General features: G+C 42.3%; 2 protein-coding genes across 6 annotated transcripts in view; one reads left to right on the top strand and one right to left on the bottom strand.

Annotated features, from left to right (window-relative positions):
- The first annotated feature begins 856 nt into the window (after positions 1 to 856).
- Positions 857 to 22,887, top strand: part of LOC127034772 (uncharacterized) — a 127,732-nt gene continuing 105,701 nt past the window's right edge. Inside the window, exon 1 of the mRNA XM_050923999.1 lies at positions 857 to 1,290. Within this exon, the coding sequence (XP_050779956.1) occupies positions 1,098 to 1,290 (193 nt within the window). The 5' untranslated portion in view covers positions 857 to 1,097. The remainder of the gene's footprint in view (positions 1,291 to 22,887) is intronic.
- Positions 14,723 to 22,887, bottom strand: part of RPAP3 (RNA polymerase II associated protein 3) — a 41,364-nt gene continuing 33,199 nt past the window's right edge. For all 5 annotated transcript variants that reach the window (XM_050923644.1, XM_050923633.1, XM_050923624.1 and 2 more), the window contains 3 exons: positions 22,100 to 22,197; positions 18,842 to 18,942; positions 14,723 to 15,989 (listed from right to left, as the gene is read on the bottom strand). In XM_050923644.1, coding sequence (XP_050779601.1) covers positions 15,898 to 15,989; positions 18,842 to 18,942; positions 22,100 to 22,197 — 291 coding nt within the window. In that variant the 3' untranslated portion in view covers positions 14,723 to 15,897. The remainder of the gene's footprint in view (positions 15,990 to 18,841; positions 18,943 to 22,099; positions 22,198 to 22,887) is intronic.

A 22,887-nucleotide genomic window follows, 5' to 3' on the forward strand; every position in this document is an offset into this window, starting at 1 on the left:
CAGCCCCTTTTTCAGATCATTTATGACTATGTTGAACAGTACACATCCCAGTACAGATCCTCAGGAAACCCTGTTATTCACCTCTCTGCATTGTGCTACCCCTCACCCTACCAACTATCTCAGTTTACTATTCTGTCATGGTGAAGAATCTGGTCCATTGTTTCAAATTTAAAATTTGTACTTAATGCAGATGAATTCATTACTGTATGGTGAATTTTACTGCAATACCAGGAGGTATAACAAGTTTCCCCACAGTACATCAAGTTCTTAATTGGTGGCAAGGGGCAGAGGGAGAGAGAAAGGGAGAGAAGAGAGAGAGAGAGAAGCTGTAATTCAGAAGAAGGAAAAATACTGACATCTCCTGGAAGAAACTAAGGCCTTGGCTACACTACAGAGTTGCAGCGCTGGTGAGGGGGTTACAGCGCTGCAACTTAGGATGTGGTCACACTTGCAAAGCATGGCCAGCGCTGCAACTCCCTGGTTGCAGAGCTGGCTGTACACCCGGTTGAGCCTCGGGTGTAGGGGATCCAGCGCTGGTGATCCAGCGCTGGTCAGCAAGTGTGGACACCCACCAGCGTTTTTATTGACCTCCGTGGCATAAGTAGGTATCCCAGCATACCTTAGAAGCCTCTCTGGTAATCATGCAAACTCCACTGCCCTGGGCTCACCTGACCCCTCCTTTAAATGCCCCGGGAATTTTAAAAATCCCCTTCCTGTTTGCTCAGGCAGGTGTGGAGTGCAATCAATCATTCAATCCATCAGCGACCATGCCTCCACGCACCAAACGAGCCCCAGCATGGACCAATGCAGAGCTGCAGGACCTCATAAGTGTTTGGGGTGAGGAGGCTGTGCAAGCAGAGCTGCGCTCCAGAAGGAGAAATTATGATACCTATGGGCAGATATCACAGTCCTTGCTGAGAAGGGGCCATGAACGGGATGCGTTGCAGTGCAGGGTCAAAATAAAAGAGCTGAGGAGTGCTTACTGCAAAGCTCGTGAGGGAAATCGCCGCTCAGGAGCTGCCCCCACAACCTGCCATTTTTACCAGGAGCTGGATGCCATACTTGGGTGTGACCCCACTGCCAATCCGAGGAGCACGATGGAGAGTTCAGAGCAGGGAGAAGTGGGGGAGGGTGTAGAGGAAGGCGACAGTGAGGCTACTGGTGTGGAGGGAGACACCCCGGAGTCCCAGGAGGCATGCAGCCAGGAGCTCTTCTCAAGCCAGGAGGAGGCTAGCCAGTCGCAGCAGCAGGAAGTTGCTGGTGAGGAAGAAACTGAGGATCGTGATCGGGGTAAGTAGATTTGTATGTTTTGGGAGAGGAGGGTTTTGGTTATGGCTGCCTGCATGCATGCCTAAACGTGGAATAGCCCATTGATTTGCTTCATCACGTCTCTGTAATCTGCCTCGGTAATCTCTTGAAAAGTTGCAGCCAGAGCGTTTGCAATTTGCTTTCTCAAGTTGATCGGGAGAGCCACCGTGGTCCTTGTCCCGGTCAGGCTAACTCGTCCGATCCACTGTGCAGCGAGGGGTGGGGGGACCATGGCTGCACACAGGCAAGCTGCATAGGGGCCAGGGCGGAATCCACATTGCTGTAGAAGACCCTCCCTCTCTTCCCAGGTAACACGCAGCAGTGATACGTCTGGCAGTAGGAAACCCTGTTGAGAATTTAGGGATACTTGAGTGCAGGGCGCCAGGTTCACGTTTCCCCAGCCCAGTGCGCTCTGTTGTTCCCCCCTCCTCCCAGCACGTAGCTAGCCCTGCGGTGCCCTCCGGTCTCCCCACCCCCTTCCCAGCAGGCATCCAGCACCGCGATGCACTCCGGTGTTCCCCACCCTCCTCCAAGCACGTAGCTAGCCCCGCGGTGTGCTCCGGTGTTATGCACCCCCCTCCCAGGAAGCATCCAGCACCGCGGTGCGCTCTGGTGTTCCCCACCCCCCCTCCAAGCACGTAGCTAGCCCCGCGGTGCGCTCCGGTGTTATGCACCCCCCTCCCAGCAGGCATCCAGCACCGCGGTGCGCTCCGGTGTTCCCCACCCCCCTCCAAGCACGTAGCTAGCCCCACGGTGCGCTCCGGTGTTCCCCACCCCCCTCCCAGCAGGCATCCAGCACCGCGGTGCGCTCCGGTGTTCCCCACCCGCCCTCCCAGCACGTAGCTAGCCCCACGGTGCGCTCCGGTGTTCCCCACCCCCCTCCCAGCAGGCATCCAGCACCGCGGTGCGCTCCGGTGTTCCCCACCCCCCTTCCCAGCACGTAGCTAGCCCCGCGGTGCACTCCGGTGTTCCCCACACCCCTCCCATCAGGCATCCAGCCCCGCGGTGCGTTCCCCCCCCCTCACCAGCAGGACGGCATGAACGCGGACCAAAGCTCCCCCCTCCCCTCCCCGCCAGGAGCTCGCCACCTTCCTGTTCACTACTGTCCCCTGTGCAGGACACCAGCTACCTCCTGTACCCAGTACAGATAAACCCCAGTGACCCATTGGTCAATTCCCACTCCCAAGGGGAACTCGGGGGAAAAACAATCACCCCATTGCTCGCCACGACTTAGCTTCCCTGGCCTCTCTGTGTTATGTGAGGTATGTGAGAAGGATGCTACCAAAAGTCTAAAAAGTCCTTCACTGTGTGATAATAAACAATGTAGCCTCTGTGTATTACATGGTTCTATCTTTCTTTTTTCTAGTGACCTTGACTAATGCAGCCGGATCACCGGCCTCACGTAGATTGCAGAACTTGAGAAGAAATCCCAGAAAATCAAAAGAGGAATTGATCAAATCAGTTATGATTCACTACAACAGAGAAAGTAGGAAGACACAGGAATGGAGAGAGAAAATGTATGAGTGGAGGCAAACAGAAAGCAGGAGAAAAGAATTGGCTGCCAAAAAAACCACAAAGCAGATGATAAGCCTCCTGGCTCGCCAAACTGAGTCTTTCGAGTCTCTCATAGCCATGCAGGCAAATATGTACCGTGGTAACCCACAGCCCTCCCAAAGCCCTCTTTCTTGTTCCCCAGTATTTCCACAAAACAACTTTCTCCAGCAGCCAGTTTCTTATTACCCCCAGCTGCCCCCAACACCTGTACGATCACCTACCAGCCCTGATAACTATAATTCTTACCCTGTGCACTCCACCCCCATTACCCTGCAGCATAGTAATCCTGAAGTGCCGCAGACATTGAATAGTAATCAAAATAGGACATATTCAAACCTGTGAATGTACAGTCCACCACCCTTACCCCCCTTGCCTTTTATGTACTGTATGTTGAATAAAGGATTTTATTTCTTTTTCACTACGTTATCTTATTGCAGGAAGTGGTAAATATTGTACCCCAAGGTAGAACAAAGCACATCAAAGGCACCAAACATTACTGTTGGCTCTCAGCATCAAACTGCTCCCTTAAAGCATCCCTAATCCTTGATGTCCTTTCCTGGGCCTCCCTAGTAGCCCTGCTCTCTGGCTGAGCAAATTCATCCTCTAGGCATCGAACCTTGGAGGTCCATTCCTCACTGAATCTTTCACCCTTCCCTTCACAAATATTATGGAGGGTACAGCACGTGGATATAACAGCGGAGATGCTGCTTTCCCCCAAATCTAGCTTCCCATAAAGACAGCGCCAGCGGGCTTTCAATAGGCCAAAAGCACACTCCACAGTCATTCTGCACCGGCTCAGCCTGTAGTTGAACCGGTCCTTGCTCCTGTCAAGCTTCCCTGTATACGGTTTCATGAGCCATGGCATTAAGGGGTAAGCGGGGTCTCCAAGGATCACAGTGGGCATTTCGATGTCCCCTACTGTGATCTTGCGGTCTGGGAAAAAAGTCCCGGCCCTCAGCCTCCTGAACAGGGCACTGTTCCGAAAGATGCGTGCATCATGCACCTTTCCAGGCCATCCTGAGTAAATGTCAGTGAAACGCCCACAGTGATCCACAAGCGCTTGCAGAACCATGGAGAAATACCCCTTGCAATTAACGTACTCTGATGCCAGGTGGGGTGGTGACAGAATAGGAATATGCGTCCCATCTATTGCCCCTCTACAGTTAGGGAAACCCATTTCTGCAAAGCCATCCACAATGTCCTGCACGTTCCCCAGTCACAGTTCTTCTTAGCAGGGTGCGATTAATGGCTGTGCAAACTTGCATCAGCACCATTCCAACGGTAGACTTTCCCACTCCAAACTGGTTCGCCACTGATCGGAAGCTGTCTGGAGTTGCCAGTTTCCAGATTGCAATAGCCACCCGCTTCTCCACTGGCAGAGCAGCTCTCAATCTCGTGTCCCTGCGCCGCAGGGTAGGGGCGAGCTCAGCACACAGTGCCATGAAAGTGGCTTTTCTCATCCGAAAGTTCTGCAGCCACTGCTCGTCATCCCAGGCTTGCAGGACGATGTGATCCCACCACTGAGTGCTGGTTTCCCGAGCCCAAAGGCGCCGTTCCACAGTGCTGAGCACGTATGTTACTGCCATAAGCAATTTAGTGTCTTCAGCGTCAGGCGATTCAATATCATCATCTGACTCCTCACTGTCACTGTCACTGTCACTTTTGCAGCTGAAGAAATAGCTCCACTGCCATGCGTGATGTGCTGGCAACATTCATCAGCAAGGTCCTCAGCAGCTCAGGCTCCATTTATAACAAAAATCATAGAAATAGCGCTGCAGAATCACAATGCTGCCAAACTGCTCGGAATGTGTAGCAAAGCACCACGGGGCATTGGAACAGGAAGCGGAAAGACTCGCACACTTCCTTCCCCTTCCCCTTCCCACAAGCCACAGCGCCAAAATGGGACGAGGTGCTCTGTGGGATAGCTGCCCACAATGCACCACTCCCAACAGTGCTGCAAGTGCTGTAAATGTGGCCACACTGCAGCGCTGGCCCTACACAGCTGTACGAACACAGCTGTAACTACCAGCGCTGCAACACTGTAAGTGTAGCCATACCCTATGTCTGCACTGCAGCTCTTTGAATTACACTCTGCCTATAGCAGTGACTCAACCTTTCCGGACTACTGTACCCCTCTGAGGAGTCTGATTTCTCTTGCACACCCCAAAGTTTCACCTCACTTAAAAACTACTTGCTTACAAAATCAGACAAAATACACAAGTGTCAGAGCATTCTATTACTGAAAAATTGCTGACTTTCTTATTTTTACAATATAATTATAAATGAAATCAATTGGAAAATAAATATTGTACTTACATTTCAGTGTATAGTATATACAGCAGTATAAACAAATCATTGTCTGAATGAAATATTAGTTTATACCGACTTCACTAGTGCTTTTTATGTAGCCTGTTGTAAAACTAGGCAAATATATAGATGAACTGATTTGCCCCCTGGAAGACCTCTACTCATACCCCAGGGCATGTGTACCCCTGGCTGAGAACCACTGGCCTATAGTTTATCTCCCAATAATTTGTTAGAAGAATAACTTCTACTCTTTCTTGCTTTTAAAAAGTAAGCAATAAAGATATAATGGTGCTGAAATGAAAAGAAACAGTAAGGTCATTTGGTGATGCACTTTTCCTCTATAACCACAGTTACAGACTGGCTGAAATTTAACCAGACAAGTAGTCATGTTTGTTTCATTTGGATATGCATCTGCTAACATAGAGTCCTGTCCAAATCCTATCTAATTCCATCTGTACCACAGGAAGTAACCCCCTTCACATTGCTAAACACTAGATTCACTTGGTTCTCTCCCAGCTATAAGGGCACTGAGACAACACAGAAGCTATGGTGAAGAATCAACCTTTATTTGCATCTACCACAGTTATGGTGAAAGACTTAAAAAAATCTTATTGCAAATGATTGGGTGGAGATTGTGATTTCTACCACTGGTGCCCTACCCTCTATCCTTTAAGACTTGCAGGGCGTCAGTGAACAGCAAGACTGGAATGAGGGAGAGGGTGTTTAGAAGCCACACCACCGCCACCTTAACACTATCTGTGCTGTTCCTCAAAGTCTACTTCCAGAACAGGAGCTAAGAAAAGAAAAAAAAGTGTCTACTGCAACCTGGCTTGCTTAAGGTTGACATAGTTAATAACAGCAGTGGTGTATATGAAATGACAGTGCATCATTCAGAAAAATGCATTGTTGCCCTGGATTTGAGGGGTGTGTATACCCCAGAATGTGATCAAGCTAATTGCAAGCATATTATGTGCATTCAGCCACCCTAAAATAATGAAATAGAACACCACATAGTTAAGGGTTAATTTGGAAACAGGCTTTCAGAACAAGGTCATATCTAGCTGGCAGTTTCTGCTAATCATAATGGGAGAAGAGGACAGGCAAGTAAACAATTCAGACTGAAAACCTTGGTGGTTGGAAAACCTTGAGTCTAGATGCCTTTGATATTAAAGGTTTATTGAAAGTTAGAAAAGTGATGATATAGTAGGGAGTATTATGATCTATGTGTTTTGTAGAAGTTAGTTATAAAAGATGAGCTACAGTATATGTTGGAGCAGCCCTCGAAGCCAACTTGAGAGAGGTTTTTCCTGACACCCTTTCTCCCCGGTGGGTGAGCAACTGGCCACTGCGAACCTGACCTGCTGTTAATTATTCAATACTGTTCCAGATGTTAGATAAATAGCTGGGATGTTCTAAACCTATTGCTTATGTTTGTGTGTGCTTGAATCTAATAAACTTTAGTTTTAGATAGAGCATGGTTACTTGCATGAATCTTATGAGATGGAATTGCTGTGTTTCTATTGATTTATTCATAACACTGCCTGGCATGAAATAGTTACGCTGCTCCTGTTGGGGGTTCTGAAAACCCTAGGTTATAGATTTTGGCTAGCCTAGCCAGGAGCCTGTGTAGAGGAAGTGAATGATTAATGCAAGTGGTGTTTGTTGCAAAAGGTGAAGGGGACCGTGGAACAGGGTAGCAACCAGTAATTCTCCAGGTCGTAGCCTGAGAGTTGATTTTTGGTCACGTTCCGTTGTTGATTCATGGGCTCAGGCTGAAAAGCCAAGTTGAGTAAAAAGATATGTCAGAAGGACAGGGAGCTCCTGGAGAGAAAAAAAAGTTAGAAGTAGATTTGGATACGAACTTCGTTTTTGGAAGCCTGGAAGCTTTACCGATCCCAGAACATTCCTGCAGCTCTGTAGGCATATGGTAATGATGGTACCTGATAAAGGAGTTAAAGGCAGCAATAGAGAAAGTTGAGAAAGATAAAGAAATATCCAGACTGAGGGCAGCTCAGATACTGGCACAGCAGAAGTAGAAGTGTGACAGCGAGAGAGAGAATAACAGGTTGGAGCAGGAAGTGTTTGAATTGAAACAGAAAACAGAGAGTGAATCTGTTGCTATAGCCTTACCAAAGGAATCCCAGGATAAGAGCCAGGCAGATCTCAGGAAATGTAAGAGTCAAAGTTGTGTGCCCAGGCAGGGAGAGCAGAAGGGACTAGTGGTTACAATTTGTGGGAATTGTAGCCTTAGAGGGGGGGCAAGTCAAATGAGGATGTCGACTTGTATCCTCATTCTGATGATGAGAGATGTGCTCCCCATGAGCTTTCTTTTCCCTTGGACTCTTCTTGGAAGTCCCCGTATGGTCCCTTGCTTGAAACACTGGAAGAGCTGCAGGCACCCATAGTCCCCATTGTAAATGAGATTGTTCCCCAAAGGTGTAGCCCAGGAGGGGAAGAATGGGTAGAGGTCAGGCTCTTCACCCCTAACCAGGCTAGAGCTGCAGGAAAACTGGTTGGCCCATTAACCCAGAGCACAGCCTTGGAATGGCTGGCAAAGATAGCTGGCAACCCCATCTCACTCTGGCGGATGTGGCAGCAATCCGAACTCTCCTCTCGGAGTTGGGATAGGGGGTCTAGGTTCCCTGATGCTTTGGTCTGCAGAGCCCTACTTCTAGATTTATTGTTGTTGTCTGTACTTTCCTCGGCTTAGGTTTTCCTAAGTCGTTCTTTTTTCACTGCCCCTCTCCGCTTCTTCCCCGTTCTCTGCTTTTCTTGTCTCCACCTCTTCTCCCCTTCTCCCCCCCTCACCCTCCACTTTTTCTCTTTCTCTGTCATGCCCCCCCCCCGCGCACCTTCCACTAAAAGTATTTACTGTCCTTGAAGATATGGTTGCCGGGCAATTCTGTTTAGGGCCTGGAAAGCAGTTTTGAGAAAGGCAGTAAAACAGCAAAAGAAGGATCAGGCCGAAAGCTTGAAAAGTTTGTGTCTGCATGACACAATCTTGTTTAAAGCCCTGGCCCCTCCTAAATAAAGTTTTAAAGGAGGAAAAAGGGAAAGTGAATGAAGACAGGCCCTTCAAGGGTTGAGTCAAAGCTCTTGATCCCTGGTGGGTGGAAATTTGAAGACAGCTTTTAAAGCTTGTCCACCCTGGAATTTTTGTTAAAGCTGGCTGAGTGCACAGGAAAAATCCTGAGTGCACCACTACCAGTTGCCTCCCTATAGAATCATAGATTATTAGGGTTAGCAGGGACCTCAAGAGATCATCTAGTCCAACTCCTTGCTCAAAGCAGGACCAGTCCCCAAATTGCCCCCTCAAGGACTGAACTCACAACACTGGGTTTAAGAGAACAATGCTCACACCACTGAGCTATCCCTCCCTGTCTAGGCTTGTCTTTCCTAATCAGTTCCATTGCAGATGCCCTCAACTCCCCCAGCAGTGGCACATTTTGACACTGATGGATGGGGGAGATTCATGGTTTATATGGAGTTTGAAGGAGGGTCATTTTGACAGAATTTGTTGTTAGATATAGGTGCCCCTTACTCCTGGATTAGTACCCAGATAAGAACCTGTTTGGCCCTCTGGCCAAAACAAATGAAAAAGAATGTTTCCTTTTGCAGAAATATTTTGTATTAGGCGTGGAGGAGGAGAAATAAAGAGCAATTTGACTTAATGAATTTGGGAGGAGAGGGAATTTTGGGAATTGATGTTTTAAGAGAATTAAGAGTGTTAGCTGATTTTGCTAACAGGGTTATATAGGAAATGCCTCCTGGCATATCCTAGGAACCAGTGGAGATTTTAGCAAGCTACCAGATAGTGGCCCTTAAGGCATCTGAAGAATTGGAGTGGCCCACGTGTACTCCAGAAATTTTGGCAGTTGCAGAGAAACACCAGGAGGTAGGGGCCAAGAATAAAATAGAATATGGTAAAACTGAAGCAGAAATCCTAGTTACAGAGGGGTGATCCCCCACTCCAGAAGCTGTACAGGTATCCAAAAGAGGCAGAAGCCAGCCTGAGAGAAACAATTAATGGGCTTTTAAGCCAAGGGGTTTTAGCCAAGACCCAAAAATGCTGCTCTCTGGCCAGTCCTGAAAAGTGATGGCAAGACCTGGAGGCTGGTAGTTAATTTTCACTCCCTTGATTGGGCAATACCACTGATGGCCCCCATACTGGCTAAGTATCAAGACATAATGGTTTCCATTGGGGGACGGGAGTACAGTGGTTTTCAGTTTTGGATTTGGCCAATGCTTTCTTTGCTATCCCTTTACATCAGGGCAGCTATTACAAATTTGCTTTACCTTTCAAGGGAAGCAATTGTGTTTTGCCAGGGTCCCCTGGTAATCAAGATGTGAATGGATGCACATAATCAAGATGGAATGGGATGCATGAAAGAGACATTGTGATTTTTTGTATGGGTAACATCCTGATTTGTATTTAGATCAGAGAAGAGAGTTTGGAAGTATTGGATAGGGTGTTACAAAAAATCCAGAACACTGGTTTAAAGTAAGTCCAAAGAAAACCTACTTTTGTTCCCAGCAGGTATATTATTTTGGAGTGATTTTGGGACAGAAAGGGCGTTTTCCTGATCAACAGAGTGGTGCTGATTCCTAAATTACCAGCTCCCACAGATGTTACAGCTCTTAGATTCTTCCTGGGAATGGTTAATTTCTCCCAAGGATTTTTAAAGATGGCAGCCCTACTGCATGAATTGTTAAAGGAGGGGATGGAATTGAACTGGGGCCCTCTGCAGCAGAAAGCCACGAGCAAGTTAAAGTAGGCCTTAGTTTAGGCTCCAGCTTTAGTACCCTAGGTGCGACCACCATTTGTTCTACTGCTGGCAACTACAGAAAGCAGATTGGGAGCAGTGCTATATCAGAACCATGGAACAGGCCTCTGTCCTGTGGTTTAAATCTCCAAAATTATAAGTTAAATAGAGAGGAGGTTTACTCCCTGTGAAAAAAGGAGGGTTTGGCACTAGTTTGGGTTTTGCAGCATTGGGAGTATCTAGTGGGATTGTGCCTTGTGTTATTGAAAACTGCCCACTCCCCAGTGAAGTATGTGCTTACTGGCAAGACAAATAATGGTCATGTCTTCAGCTCCAGTAAGTTCTAAGCAAATTAGAGCTGATTAATTTGCTGAGCCCCAAGTGGGGATAAGCATAGTTAAGTGTTAAAGAGCCCCTCCCAGGGGAAAAGGGGATGGGAAAGAGGGACTACAGGTTAATTAATTAGTTACCTGTTTAAGTTATGTTTAAATGTATACCTCCTGCAATATAGGGAAGGCAGAATTTTGTTTTGCTTTGTTTTAGAATATTAATTATGTAGATGCTGGAAGACCTTGCAGATGATGCATTCCTGTGTGCTTTTTGGCTGGCATTTGGATCGCAGGCCTACTCCTCTGATGGTGTGAATCCAGAACTTGGTGTGCCTGCAGCATGGGAAAAATTCCTGTGGATGACAGTGCCATGCAAAGTGATGATGCAGTGGAAATTGATGTCACCCCCAGAAAAGTCTTGAGCAGTGCTATCAATGCCTCCTGGAAGTGGTCAGATGTCAATGGGACAGAAGTGATCCCACCCATGACTCATCTCCAGATGCCATAATGAAGGGCTATCTGCTTTAGTGGACAGAAAAAAAAGCGATGCTTTGGGACTGTAAATTGGTGACAAATGCTAGTTTAAATTGTAGTTCTTTTTCCACCTTTGTGTTCATTTATGAATTGATATCCCCAACTGGACAGCATTAGGGGAAGAGACAATTCATTTTAGGTCAAACACTCACTTGTACACCCAAACATTGGGCAGAAAAGTTTGGGGAGAAGCAAACTTACAGATAAGGACACCGGGAGGGGAATTGGAGGCTCTTTTGCCTTGCACTTGGGAGGCTCTAGGTCCTCAGGAAATTTGTAAGAGGGATAAAGGATGTCTGAATAATAGGATGTTAAATGGTGAAAAGGTGTAGAAGAGTGAATTCTATAACCACCTATAATTGATATGATTGGAGCATGTGGTTCAAATCAATGGGAAGAAATATGTTGAGATTAAAGTAAAGAGTAAGGTGAATTATGGTGAGTGTGTGGATGTACAGTAAAGACAATGAAACGGTATGAATGAGGAGGTGGTTGTGAATAATATGAATGCAATAGATCAACACCTAAAGGATTTAGCAATGCCCCCCAAGGGTATTTTTGGATCAGCTAAGCCGCATACAGGATGGGATGGCACAGTTTTAGAGAAATGGGAGCAATCCCAAGAAAAGCACCACCTCTACCTCTTGCAGGCTATTGGTGGCGTCCAGAGTAACGTTTCCTTGGCTCTGACATGCTTACAAATGCACATGTGCATTACTGATACGGTAAAGAACATGATTTGAGATGGTATGAGTGGGATAATCACAATGAAAACTGGGAGCCTGCTTAGAAGAATTTGGAATTGAATATGAATGTGCCACAAATATCTTAATGCTACAAGATATTTAGAATAGAGAGAATGTGCCTCTATTTATTGAAATGAATTTGATTGTTGTAAAAATGTTAATTAAGCATTCCTATTTAAGGACTTATTGGTAAGTTACTAGGCAGGAAGCACGCAGTCAAGGTTGCCACCCACCACGCTTCTAATTAGATTAAATAAGTGATTGAGAGGGTTAGTAGATTTGGAACAAAATTGGTGGGAGACATTATTGAGATGGTCCCCCACAGTACTGGGGATTTAATTTGGCCTTGCATTTAATGGTGGTGATTCTAATGTTTCAGGTGGCATTGTGCATCTAGTACTGATATACTGGATTCGGAGGAAGATTGATCAGTTGCAAAACCAGCGGGTCTATAGACCATGGGTACGCCTTGAAGATATGTACATGAAGTCTAGTCCTTAACGAGGCAAAGTCAGGAGTGAAACCGGAGAGTGCTAGTGAGAAGATTTTTGCTTGGTCTGTCAAGAGCCTTGTGCCTAATGCTGGAACTTCAAAAGTAACCCACTGAACTAGTTATGTTGTAAAGGCCTTAATATTAAAATTATATCGCCTTTAAGGAGGGGAATGTTGCGCTGTATTTGAGGGGTTTGTATACCCCAGAATGTGATCAAGCTAACTGCAAGCATATTACATGCATTCAGCCACCCTAAAATAATGAAATAGAACACCACATAGATTAAGGGTTAATTTGGAAACAGGCTTTCAGAAGCAGTTTCTGCTGATCAGAACGGAAGGTGACAGACAAGAAAAACAACAGACTGAAAACTTTGGTGGTGGAAAACCTTGAGTCGGCACACCTTGGATAGTAAAAGTTTATTGAAAGTTTTAGAAAAGTGATGATATAGTAGGGATTACGATGACCTATGTGTTTTATAGAAGTTAGTTATAAAAGATTAGCTAATAGAGAGTACTTTGGAGCAGTCCTCGGAGGCCAACTTGAGAGTGGTTTTTCCTGACACCCTTTCTCCCCAGTGGATGAGCAATTGGTCACTATGAACCTGCTTTTAATTACTCCAGATATTAGGTAAATATCTGGGATGTTCTAAACCTATTGCTTATGTTTGTAAATGCTTGAATCTAACAAAACAGCAGTTTCAGATAGAGTACGCTTATTTGTATGGATCTTATCAGATGGAATTGCTGTGTTCCTATTGATTTATTCCCAATTTATATTCCATTTATTCCTGGAATGAAATCATTAAGTTGCCCCTGTTGGGGGTTCTGAAGACCCCAGGTAACCACATGACTATCCCAGAGCTAATTAAATAGCCTTTATCCAGCCCCAAATTGCCTTCATAGTTGCTGATTTATGGAAGCTGCACGAGCATTCAAGCCTATACAGCTGCAGAGGCTTCCTGCAATTTCAGCAGGGAACTTCACCTTTAGGAGTGGCCACATAGTGGGATTGAAGTCTTCCTAGGCTGACTGATGCCATTCAGTCAGGGATGAAATTTTAATGTCGTCACTGTCATAAACAGATAGCTAAGGGTTAATGTCTCTTTCACTTGTAAAGGGTTAACAAACAGTGACATGCAACATATGACCAGAGGACCAATCAGGAGACAAGATATTTTCAAATCTGGGTGGAGGGAGTTTTGGGTGTGAGTTCTTTGTTCTTCTCTCTGAGGGTCTGAGAGAGACCAGACAGTACTACAGGCTCTCTAAGTTTCTTTTCAAATAGAAGGTAAAAACCAGGCGGTTTAGGCTTTTTAATTGTTTTAACTCTATTTGCAATTGTGGATCTGGCTGGTTAACTTTTATATGTGTAGTTGCTGGGAATATTTTGATTTGTATTGGTACTGGGGGGAAGTCTCTTTCTGGTATCTGTAAGCTATAGGACCCTGTATGACATCTTGAAGTTAGAGATAATTCTTTACTTTTTCCTTTCTTTTATTAAAAGATTTCTTTTTAGAGAACCTGATTGATTGTTTTTTCTCTGTTTCCCTTGTTTTATCCCAGGGGGTTGGGATAACTCACCAGGACGGGTGGGGAGACGAGAGGGAGGGAGATAAAAATCTCTGTTTTCCTTGAATCTGTTTGCCTCTTTGAGGAAGGGAAGGGAGATGCTTCTCTGTATGGTGATTTAAGAGGTTAGATCAGTATCTCAGAATAGCCTAGGGAGGGAAATTCTGGGAGGGGGAAAGGTGGGGGAATGGTTTATTTCTCCTTGTTTTAAGAACCCAAGGGATCTGGGTTCTTGGGGTCCCCAGGGAAGGTTGGGGAGGTCAGAGTGCCCCAAAACACTATATTTTTGGGTGGTGGCAGCCTATCAGTTCTAAGCTGGCAATTAAGCTTAGGGAAATTCATGCTAGTATCTCATTTTCTGAACTCTAAGGTTCAGATCTGAGAAAGAATGCTATGACAGTCACATAGCTCAGAAACTGAACTAAGCCAGAAAGAAGATTATGAGGGATAACCTATACCTCCAGTTAACACCCAGCAAGGTAACCTTCTGAAACAGGGCTAGGGTTTTTTCCTCCTCACTGTGAAGTGGGTCACCACCACCACATCATACCCCAGCTGTTACCTGCTTGTCTGTCTCTAGTGCATTATACTACACAATGATACATTGTCCAGCATTTATTACATAGAATACAGTAATATTATTTCCCACAGGGCTTGTCTACAGAGGGAAATGGCCTGGAATAAATATTCCACAATAGCTCCTCATATGGACCCTCTTATTCTGCCCTAAGAATGCCTTTGTGTAATTTAACTCAATCCATTTTAGTGACAAATAACAGTGTCTACACGGGGAGTTGCGGAATAGCAACTGTGTTTTAAATTCATACTCTAGCTTATTTCACAATAGACAAGCCCACAATGTTGCATTGTGCATTTCTTGCACAAAACGAAACACACATTTGCCAAAGCTTGACCAACCATGGCAACATGTCTCCTTGTAAAGTTAAAGAGTGTACAGCCACAATACACCATAAAGATATTGGTGTGACAGATTCCAGTTAATGCTTTTGATCTATTGCTATAACCTGAATATCTAATCGGTAGCAAGAATACAGCAAAAAAAGGAAAAACAAAAACCACAAAGAAAGAAGCAAAACTCATCTCAGCTCTATCCATCTTGTTATTAGATTTTATTGGTTTGTTAGCTTGTCTGATTTTTACAAAGAGTAACTTAAAACAACACTGAAGTTGAAAAATCAAGCGCTCAAAAGTTAGAAATTGCCAGAATTAAGTTTGCCTGTACAACTTGAATGTGGACCTCGTGTGAGTAGGTAATAGGATAAAGGGTGGGATTTTCAAAGCATCTAAATGACTTAAGAGCACAAGTCCTATTGAAAGGGTGGCAAATAAGACCTTTTTTCAATAGAAGAAGAAATCTCAATACTAATTAGTTAAAACTCAATATAAAAAGAAACACTGCATAGCTACCAGCTTGTAAAGGGGATGGACTAATAGGACTGTTAAGAATTGTGCTCTCTGTATGGTGCAATATACATTCATATTTCTATATTTTCATTCAGCCACAGGTGCAATTCAGGGTCTTAGTGACTATTTTAAAAATCTCACATTGTCTGGAACCTAGTTATTTAAGAGGGATTCCTTTTGTACTACTGCAGATAGTGAGGTTCACTGGGGCATCTCAGCTATCAGTGCCTAGAACTCAGCTTTACGGTAATCTCAGCTAAAGAAATTTGGAATTTCCTGGCCATCAGACCCCAAGTTTGCTGAGCATCAGATGACGTTTTCATATTGTCCTGAGTGGCATCTATTTAAAGATAAGTAACAATTTAGCCTGAGAAATGTAAGTTCATTAATTAGTACATTTTATGTTAAAAAATAGATTATACCAGCCAATTTTGATATTTTGAATTAAATACTGTTAAGTTTATTTCCCAAAATAAAATTAATGCTGATCTTTTAATAATCAAGTTACCAAATTATTCTTACCAAAACCCACATTTATAAATACTTAACTTTATTTCTGAATAACTGTCCGGCTACAGCCTTTAGCCTGCAACTCAATCTACTCAAGTGGACTCTTAAGCCTGGGGAAGAGTCCTCCTGGTGCCACTGGGCTCTGAAATAACGGGCACAATTGCAGAATTGGGGCATAGAACATTATTTTTTCTAGGTACTTGCCATTTGGTTTTGTCTGGTATAAGGATTTCATTATCTACATAAATGCAACTTCATGGATGTAACTCTTTCACTGACTTCAGTACAAGTAGCTCAGAGAAGAGGTGCGGGATCAGACTAGTTTACATTTATAAATATGTAACATCAGTAATCTCATTAATACTGAACACCATATTTCTTCTTCAACTCTTCAACAGAATTATCCTCCAATCCTGACTGGTTCATGTGACTGAACAATACATGTGCAGCTGTAAGAGAAGATAAAAATTAACATGACTTTCCATTTTTAGACTTTCAGACACTATATTTTAAATGTGTGATTTTAAGGTTACAGACAAACTGTTATAGAACATAAATATGTCCTATCTTACAACTGTCAATACATTTAATGTGTCATTTGGATTTGATAGAATAAGAAATCTCAATAGTAATTAGTTAAAACTCAATATTCTGTCTATAAGAAACTGAAAACAAACCAAACCCCACAAATGGCAAGAGCCACCATTTTTGTTTTGGTGCTTTACACAACGAATAAAAGGTCCTTTTACAGCAAGTAGTTAGCCAAAAAACCTATAATTCCTCAAGTGCATATTCCTGATGACAAAAATAGAAAAAACAAACAAGACATAAGCTATCTTGTCTTTATGATATTAAAAACAGAAGGTAAAAAGCTTGTGACAGATATCAGAAAAAATTGGCATAAAAATAAAGTTGCTTATTCAAATTTATAAGCTGTAATGAAGTAAAAAGGTAGAAAAAACTAAGTTTCAAAACATGAAAATGTTATTTACAACTAAACTATTTGTCCAAGAGGCTCATATTTGTTTTCTATTATAAAGAAAGAGTGGTAGCTGTAGTGAAGCTCAGCTATATGCAGTAATTTCCAAATTTATTTTTTAAAATGTCCATTTATCAGCAATAGATGTCGTAGGGCACCAAACAGCTTATGTGCACAAAACTGGTGGTCTCAGTCCAGGTCTGAAGTAGAAAAATATCCAAACAACACCGCCCTTCCCCTCAATGGGCCATATGAAAGGAGGGTCAAGCCACAAAGAGTAAAACTCCTGTGAACTAACTGTGGTGGTCCTTCAAGAAAGGTACTGCCACATAGCAGCAGAACACTTTAGAGAAGCTTGCATTGTCTGCTTAAATGTGTTCTGTGGTAAACAGAAGATGTCAATCTCTAGGACTGAGAAATCTAGCACATACATGGACACTAAATTAAAAATAAAAATCAACTGAAAAAATAGATGTCAAAACAATTACAATGTATGATGAATGTTCAAAAGATACTGAGAGGGATCCAACAGAATCTGAATCATGCAGCAAGTGTGAAAACAACCAATATTAAAAAAATTAATTTACTAACAAGAGTAATAGGGCAAAATTCTTAAGGTGGGTTACAGCCCTTTGCACCACTCAAGTGGTGCAGAGGGATCAAAACGTAGCTGCATATGTCCAGCAGAGATGTCCCAGAAGTACAGGAACTCTGTTGGAGTACATGTGCTTTCACAGGCCCTGCGCCATACATCCCACAACAGAACCTAGAGAGTCTAAAATGGTGGGAGAACAGAGGTGAGTCAGGGGCACAGAGGAGCTCCATCATGGCAATTATCCATTGGCAGGGTATATTATATTAGTGGCTCTTTTCCAATGGCACAAGTTAAAACTGCCACGAAGCAGCTCTAAATTGCATCAGAGCTGGGGCCAGCCATGCAAATCAGGGAGCTGTTTCAGCCAGCCAACCTTCTCCCGTGTCAAGACAGAATGAAGCCTTTAGTGCCTTGATATTACAGTGATGGGTAAAATGCAAAGGTAGCAGCATTCAGTACTGCAATTAGAACCTGAGTTTGACTCTACAACATTTTGAAAATTTTCTTCCCAAATTTGATTTAGTGAGAATCAGATATGACATCATGCATTTTGGTACTATATTGTGTTCAATTGCAATTGCAGCTACTGAGTTTGTACATAACATTGCTATTGAAAAAGGTAGTTATAACCAGCATGTCTTTTCTGGCTGTTAGTTTGAGTTTTAAGGAGATCCTAAAAAGAAAGTCTCTGAGCAGAACATTTAAAATAGCTGATTTAATCAAGTCTTCATATGTCATTTAAAATCATCTAGATGGAATTTCAAGTAATCTATAATAAATCATTTACATTTCAAAGACATTCAAAATGTTGTCCTAAAAGATATGCTCTAGGAATTATTTTGGGGAAGTTCCATGGCCTGCGTTATATCGAAGGTCAGACTAGATCAGAGGTTGGCAAGCTTTCAGAAGTGCTGTGCCAAGTCTTCATTTCTTCACTCTAATTTAAGGTTTTGCGTGCCAGTAACACATTTTAACGTTTTGCGAAGGTCTCTTTCTATAAGTCTCTATATATAACTAAACTATTGTTGTATGTAAAGTAAATAAGGTTTTTAAAATGTTTAAGAAGCTTCATTTAAAATTAAATTAAAATGCAGAGCCCCCTGGACCGGAGGCCAGGACCTGGGCAGTGTGAGTGCCACTGAAAATCAGCTCACGTGCCACCTTCGGCACATGTGCTATAGTTTGCCTACCCCGGACTAGATGATCACAGTGGTTCCTTCCAGGCTTAAAATCTATGAAGAATAATATGTTTTGGGAGGCTCCTTCAAGCCCTGCACAGTACCCCAAAATTTGTCCCCATTTTTTCCCTTTATTTTCCCCGCTTACAAAAGCCCTAAATAAACTGATCTCCCAGCCAAGAAGGATACGATTTGCCTGGAACCTGTCAGCTCCACAATTGCACAGGTAAGAATGGTCACTATATGGTGGTGAATTTCCCTTCTCAGAGTGGTTGAGTTCACGGCTTTTAGACTGATCCACATATCTTCCCCTCCACTGCCCCACCCCACCCCCAACCTCTCAAAAAAGAATCAAACTGGAAACCTTTTTAGAAGCACATAGTTAAAGCAGCCTCTGAAGTGTAATAAATAAGATTTCATGTGTATTTGCATTATTGGTTGTAAACTGAATTGATACTGAAGTTCATTGTATCTGACTGAAATGAGACCTATGCCAAGATCCAAGTTTGAAAAAAAAAAAAAAAAGATCCAGCATTACTTTGTACTTACTTTTTTTCTCCAAGTCTGACATAAACATCACTGCCATATCAAATCTTTTTAATTCAGATAGCCTCTGGAGAATTTCAAGGATGAGAGATGGTTTCTCTTTCCTAAAATAGCAGGTTATTAAATATATATGAAAATAATTACTTCTGATTAGAAAGATCCAATAGCTACAAGCAGGATTATGGAATTCAGGAAATTCAAGCTACTGCAGCAGATGAACTCAAACGGTCTGTATACAAATATTTTTAGGACTAGAGAACTGTCATAAACAGATGGTTAAGGGTTACTGTCTCTTTTACCTGTAAAGGGTTAAGAAGCTCAGTGAACCTGGCTGACACCTGACCATAGGACCAATGAGGGGGACGGACAAGATACTTTCAAATCTTGGTGGAGGGAAGTCTTTGTTTGTGCTGTTTGTTTTGTTCGTTGTTCGCTCTTGGGGCTAAGAGGGACCAGACGTACACCCAGGTGTTCCCAATCTTTCTGAATCAGTCTTTCATGTTTCAAAATTGTAAGTATAGCCAGGCAAGGCGGATTAGTCTTGTGTTTGTTTTCTTAACTTGTAAATATGTCTTTTTGCTGGAAGGATTTTTACCTCTGTTTGCTATAACTCTGAATCTCAGGCTGGGGCGGGGGGGAAGTCCCTCTAGTCTATATGAATCTGAATACCCTGTAAGCATTTTCCATCCTGATTTTACATAGATAGCTTTTAATTAAAGAAAGAAAAAGTAAAAATTTTCTTTTTAAGAACCTGATTGATTTTTCCTTGTTTTGGAACCCAAGGGATTGAGTCTAAACTTACCAGGGATTGGTGGGGGGAAAAGGAAGGGAATGGTTAATTCCTCATTGTTTTAAGATCCAAGGAGTTTGGATCTGTATAGCTTCCCAAGGCAACCTAGGGAGGGGAAAGAGGGGGGGATGGTTTATTTTTGCTTGTTTTAAGACCCAAGGGGTTTGAGTCTTGGGTTCCCCAGGGAAGGTTTTGGGGGAACAGGAAGTGTGCCAAACACTATATTTTTGGCTGGTGGCAGAGTACCAGATCTAAGCTAGGAATTAAGTTTAGAAGTGATCATGCAGGTCCCCACTTTTTGGACGTTAAAGTTCAAAGTGAGGAAAAACCCCTTGAAAAGAACAAAGGTTAAAAAAAAAACAGAAAGGAGGAGGAAAGTTGACAAGGCGTAAAACATTAAACCAGGCACTAGTTATTGCTATTCTAAATATCAAATCATACTTTTCAGTACCTAAAAGATTGGTGCTTGTGGTGTGTGTTTCTTTTATAACCTTTCCATAACAACAGCATCCTTCTGAGTTATTAGCTCATGATAATGAAGAGAAAAAACAAATTCCTTGTTTCCAACCAAAAATGGAAGCAACAGATAATGTCACTTAAAAACACCATCTCTGGCTTTCCTAAGGAAGCACATGTTCATAAAACTATGTCAAGTAAACTGCCTTAGTAGTAAGAAATCCATTTGATTTGCCACTTTAGACATTTACAGATCATGATCTATTGATTAGAGTATGCAAATCCAGGAGGTTTTCAGGAGGAAAATGAGAGATTTTTAATGGGAACCTAGTAATTTGATTGTAAGGCTGTACACAGTGATACATGGTTGCTGTCATTTTCAGCAGTATAGAAAAATCTCTTTTTTTTAAAAAATTGTTTTGATAATAAGAGCATGTGAGACTACCAGCCTTCCTCTTTCACTACCAAGGACTACGTATTATTTTTTTCATCTTTACACCTCACTGTCATAAACAGATGGTTAAGGGTTAATGCCTCTTTTACCTGTAAAGGGTTAAAAAGTTCACCTAGCCTAGCTAACACCTGACCAGAGGAACCAATGGGGGAACAAGATGTTTCAAAAGGAAGGAGGGAAGTTTTTCCTTTGTTGTGAGTTTCAGTTTCAGCCGGAGTGAAAAAGATCAAGGAACCAGCCTCTTATCAGAGTAGTAAGTTTTAGAAAGGAATAAATAGGTTTAATGTTTATTTTCTTTGTACCATTAGGGAATGATCAAAATTGGATATTTGGGTATTTTTTTGGTGTAACTAAATTTGTGCCCAGGAGAACATCCTCTGTGTTTGAAATGTGTTGTGCGTGAGAGTTGCTGGTATACTAATCTCTCCCAGAGGGTTTTCTTTTACCTTTCTTTTCTTTAATTAAAAGCCTTTTTCTTAATACCTGATTGATTTTTCCTTGTTTTTTAGATCCAAGGGGGTTGGATCTGTGTTCACCAGGGAATTGGTGAAGTCCCTCAAAACTATCCAGAGAGAAAGGTGGTACTTGGGGGTGGTGGCGGCAATACCAGATCTAAGCTAGTAATTAAGCTTAGAAGTGTCCATGCAGGTCCCCACATCTGTACCCTAAAGTTCAGAGTGGGGAAGGAACCTTGACATGCACATTTCCCTCCTTTTTAAAACTGGTTTAACTTTCTGCTCTCATTAAATCCACTCTCTAGAAGCTATGCACGTATTAACACTGAATGTAGGACATGCCTCTTCAGGTGTGGTGATACAAACTTATGATTTGTTGTTGTTTGGATAATACTTGATACAGGCCTATACTCCGGCCCCTTTAATTTACACTTGTTACTCTGCATAATAAAAACCCCATATTTTTAGAGCTTAGATTAATACGTTGTTCATAATGTGCAGAATTTTAGCCTCAAGTAATGCAGCACTGAAATATCCCAGAAATAACTACCAAGCGCTTTTCATTTTCTTAATATTAAGACTTCTATTCCCATATACATGCTTCCTACTTTTAAGTGTTTTGTTACAGAATACAAGCATATAATTAAAGGGGAAAAAATAAAAACCAAGACACTGAAGGCATCACAATGAAGACAGCATAAAAGAATGGAATTTCTTAGTTGTTTGCTCTTCTTTGAGCTACATTTCATTGTTTTAAAAAATGATTTTTGTGCTCATGGAATGTGCTATCTTTCCAATAGAAACAAATCACTTCACATAGGCCACCAAGTAGTCATATCAGTGGCCAGTAATGACACAATCTGAATTTAAACCAATGACAACGCAAAAGGCTTTTTATTTCATACCAATTTTCTCCTAGCTAATCCTTCTGAAATACTCTTCTGTACTAAAAATTAATTTCTTGAGGAATACATTTAGATAACTACATCCTGATAAGCCAGTGTTATATACTATAGTCAGTTTGTTCAGTAAACTAAACAGAAAAAGCCTCTGTTGGCAGCAAGCAATATAAAACCATAAGATAATTAGTGAGGAAATGAACTTACTCAATGTAAAAGTCTTGCAGAATTTTCAAAATCTGGTTAAATACATCTGGATCTAAGGATTTTTGGAACAGCTTAGGGTAAAGTGAAGGCTCTATTTGCTTTGGAAGAATAAAAAAAATTGTTATTTACAGACAAAAAATATTATTCAATTGTGAAAACTGAAACTAGTAATTTTAAGTTCTCCTAGCAGGATCCATTCCCTTCCACATATATTTATAGTGCCTGCCAAAATCATGGGTACTCCTGGAAATAAGTTAAAAAAACAACAAGAATAGATTTTGGTCTATTCTGCATATGGCCTTCTACATTCTGTTGAAAAGATAGCTGTAGTTACAAGGAAATATATTTTTCTTCTTAGACCTACTCATTTTATTTTATTTACCTGTACCTTTTTGCAAGTGATTGTTAAAGGTTTTTGAAAAATGTAGATTAACCCTTGGTAACAAGAGAGGAACTAAAATTATTTTTTTTCCTTCAAAAATATACATTAAAGTAGTTTGACGCACTTTAAAATATCTATACAGTGATAGGAATACTGGTATTCTTCAATGCTACAGCTCCAATCCGGTGCTCACACATGTGAGTAACTGGAATTCAATGTGGATACCAAGATGTGTGTTTACATAATTCAGGCCTAAATTAGAAGGAAGGGATTTAAAAAAAAAAGGATGGCACCATTCTTAGACTTATACTGTAAATGTCAAATAAAATAAAATCAAGCACAGAATGAAAATGATTTTCACATGAAGTCAAAGCTCCTAGTTTCATGGGAAAGGGGTTTAAATTAA

Source organism: Gopherus flavomarginatus, chromosome 1 (genome assembly GCF_025201925.1).
Source record: "Gopherus flavomarginatus isolate rGopFla2 chromosome 1, rGopFla2.mat.asm, whole genome shotgun sequence".
Lineage (NCBI taxonomy): Eukaryota > Metazoa > Chordata > Testudines > Testudinidae > Gopherus > Gopherus flavomarginatus.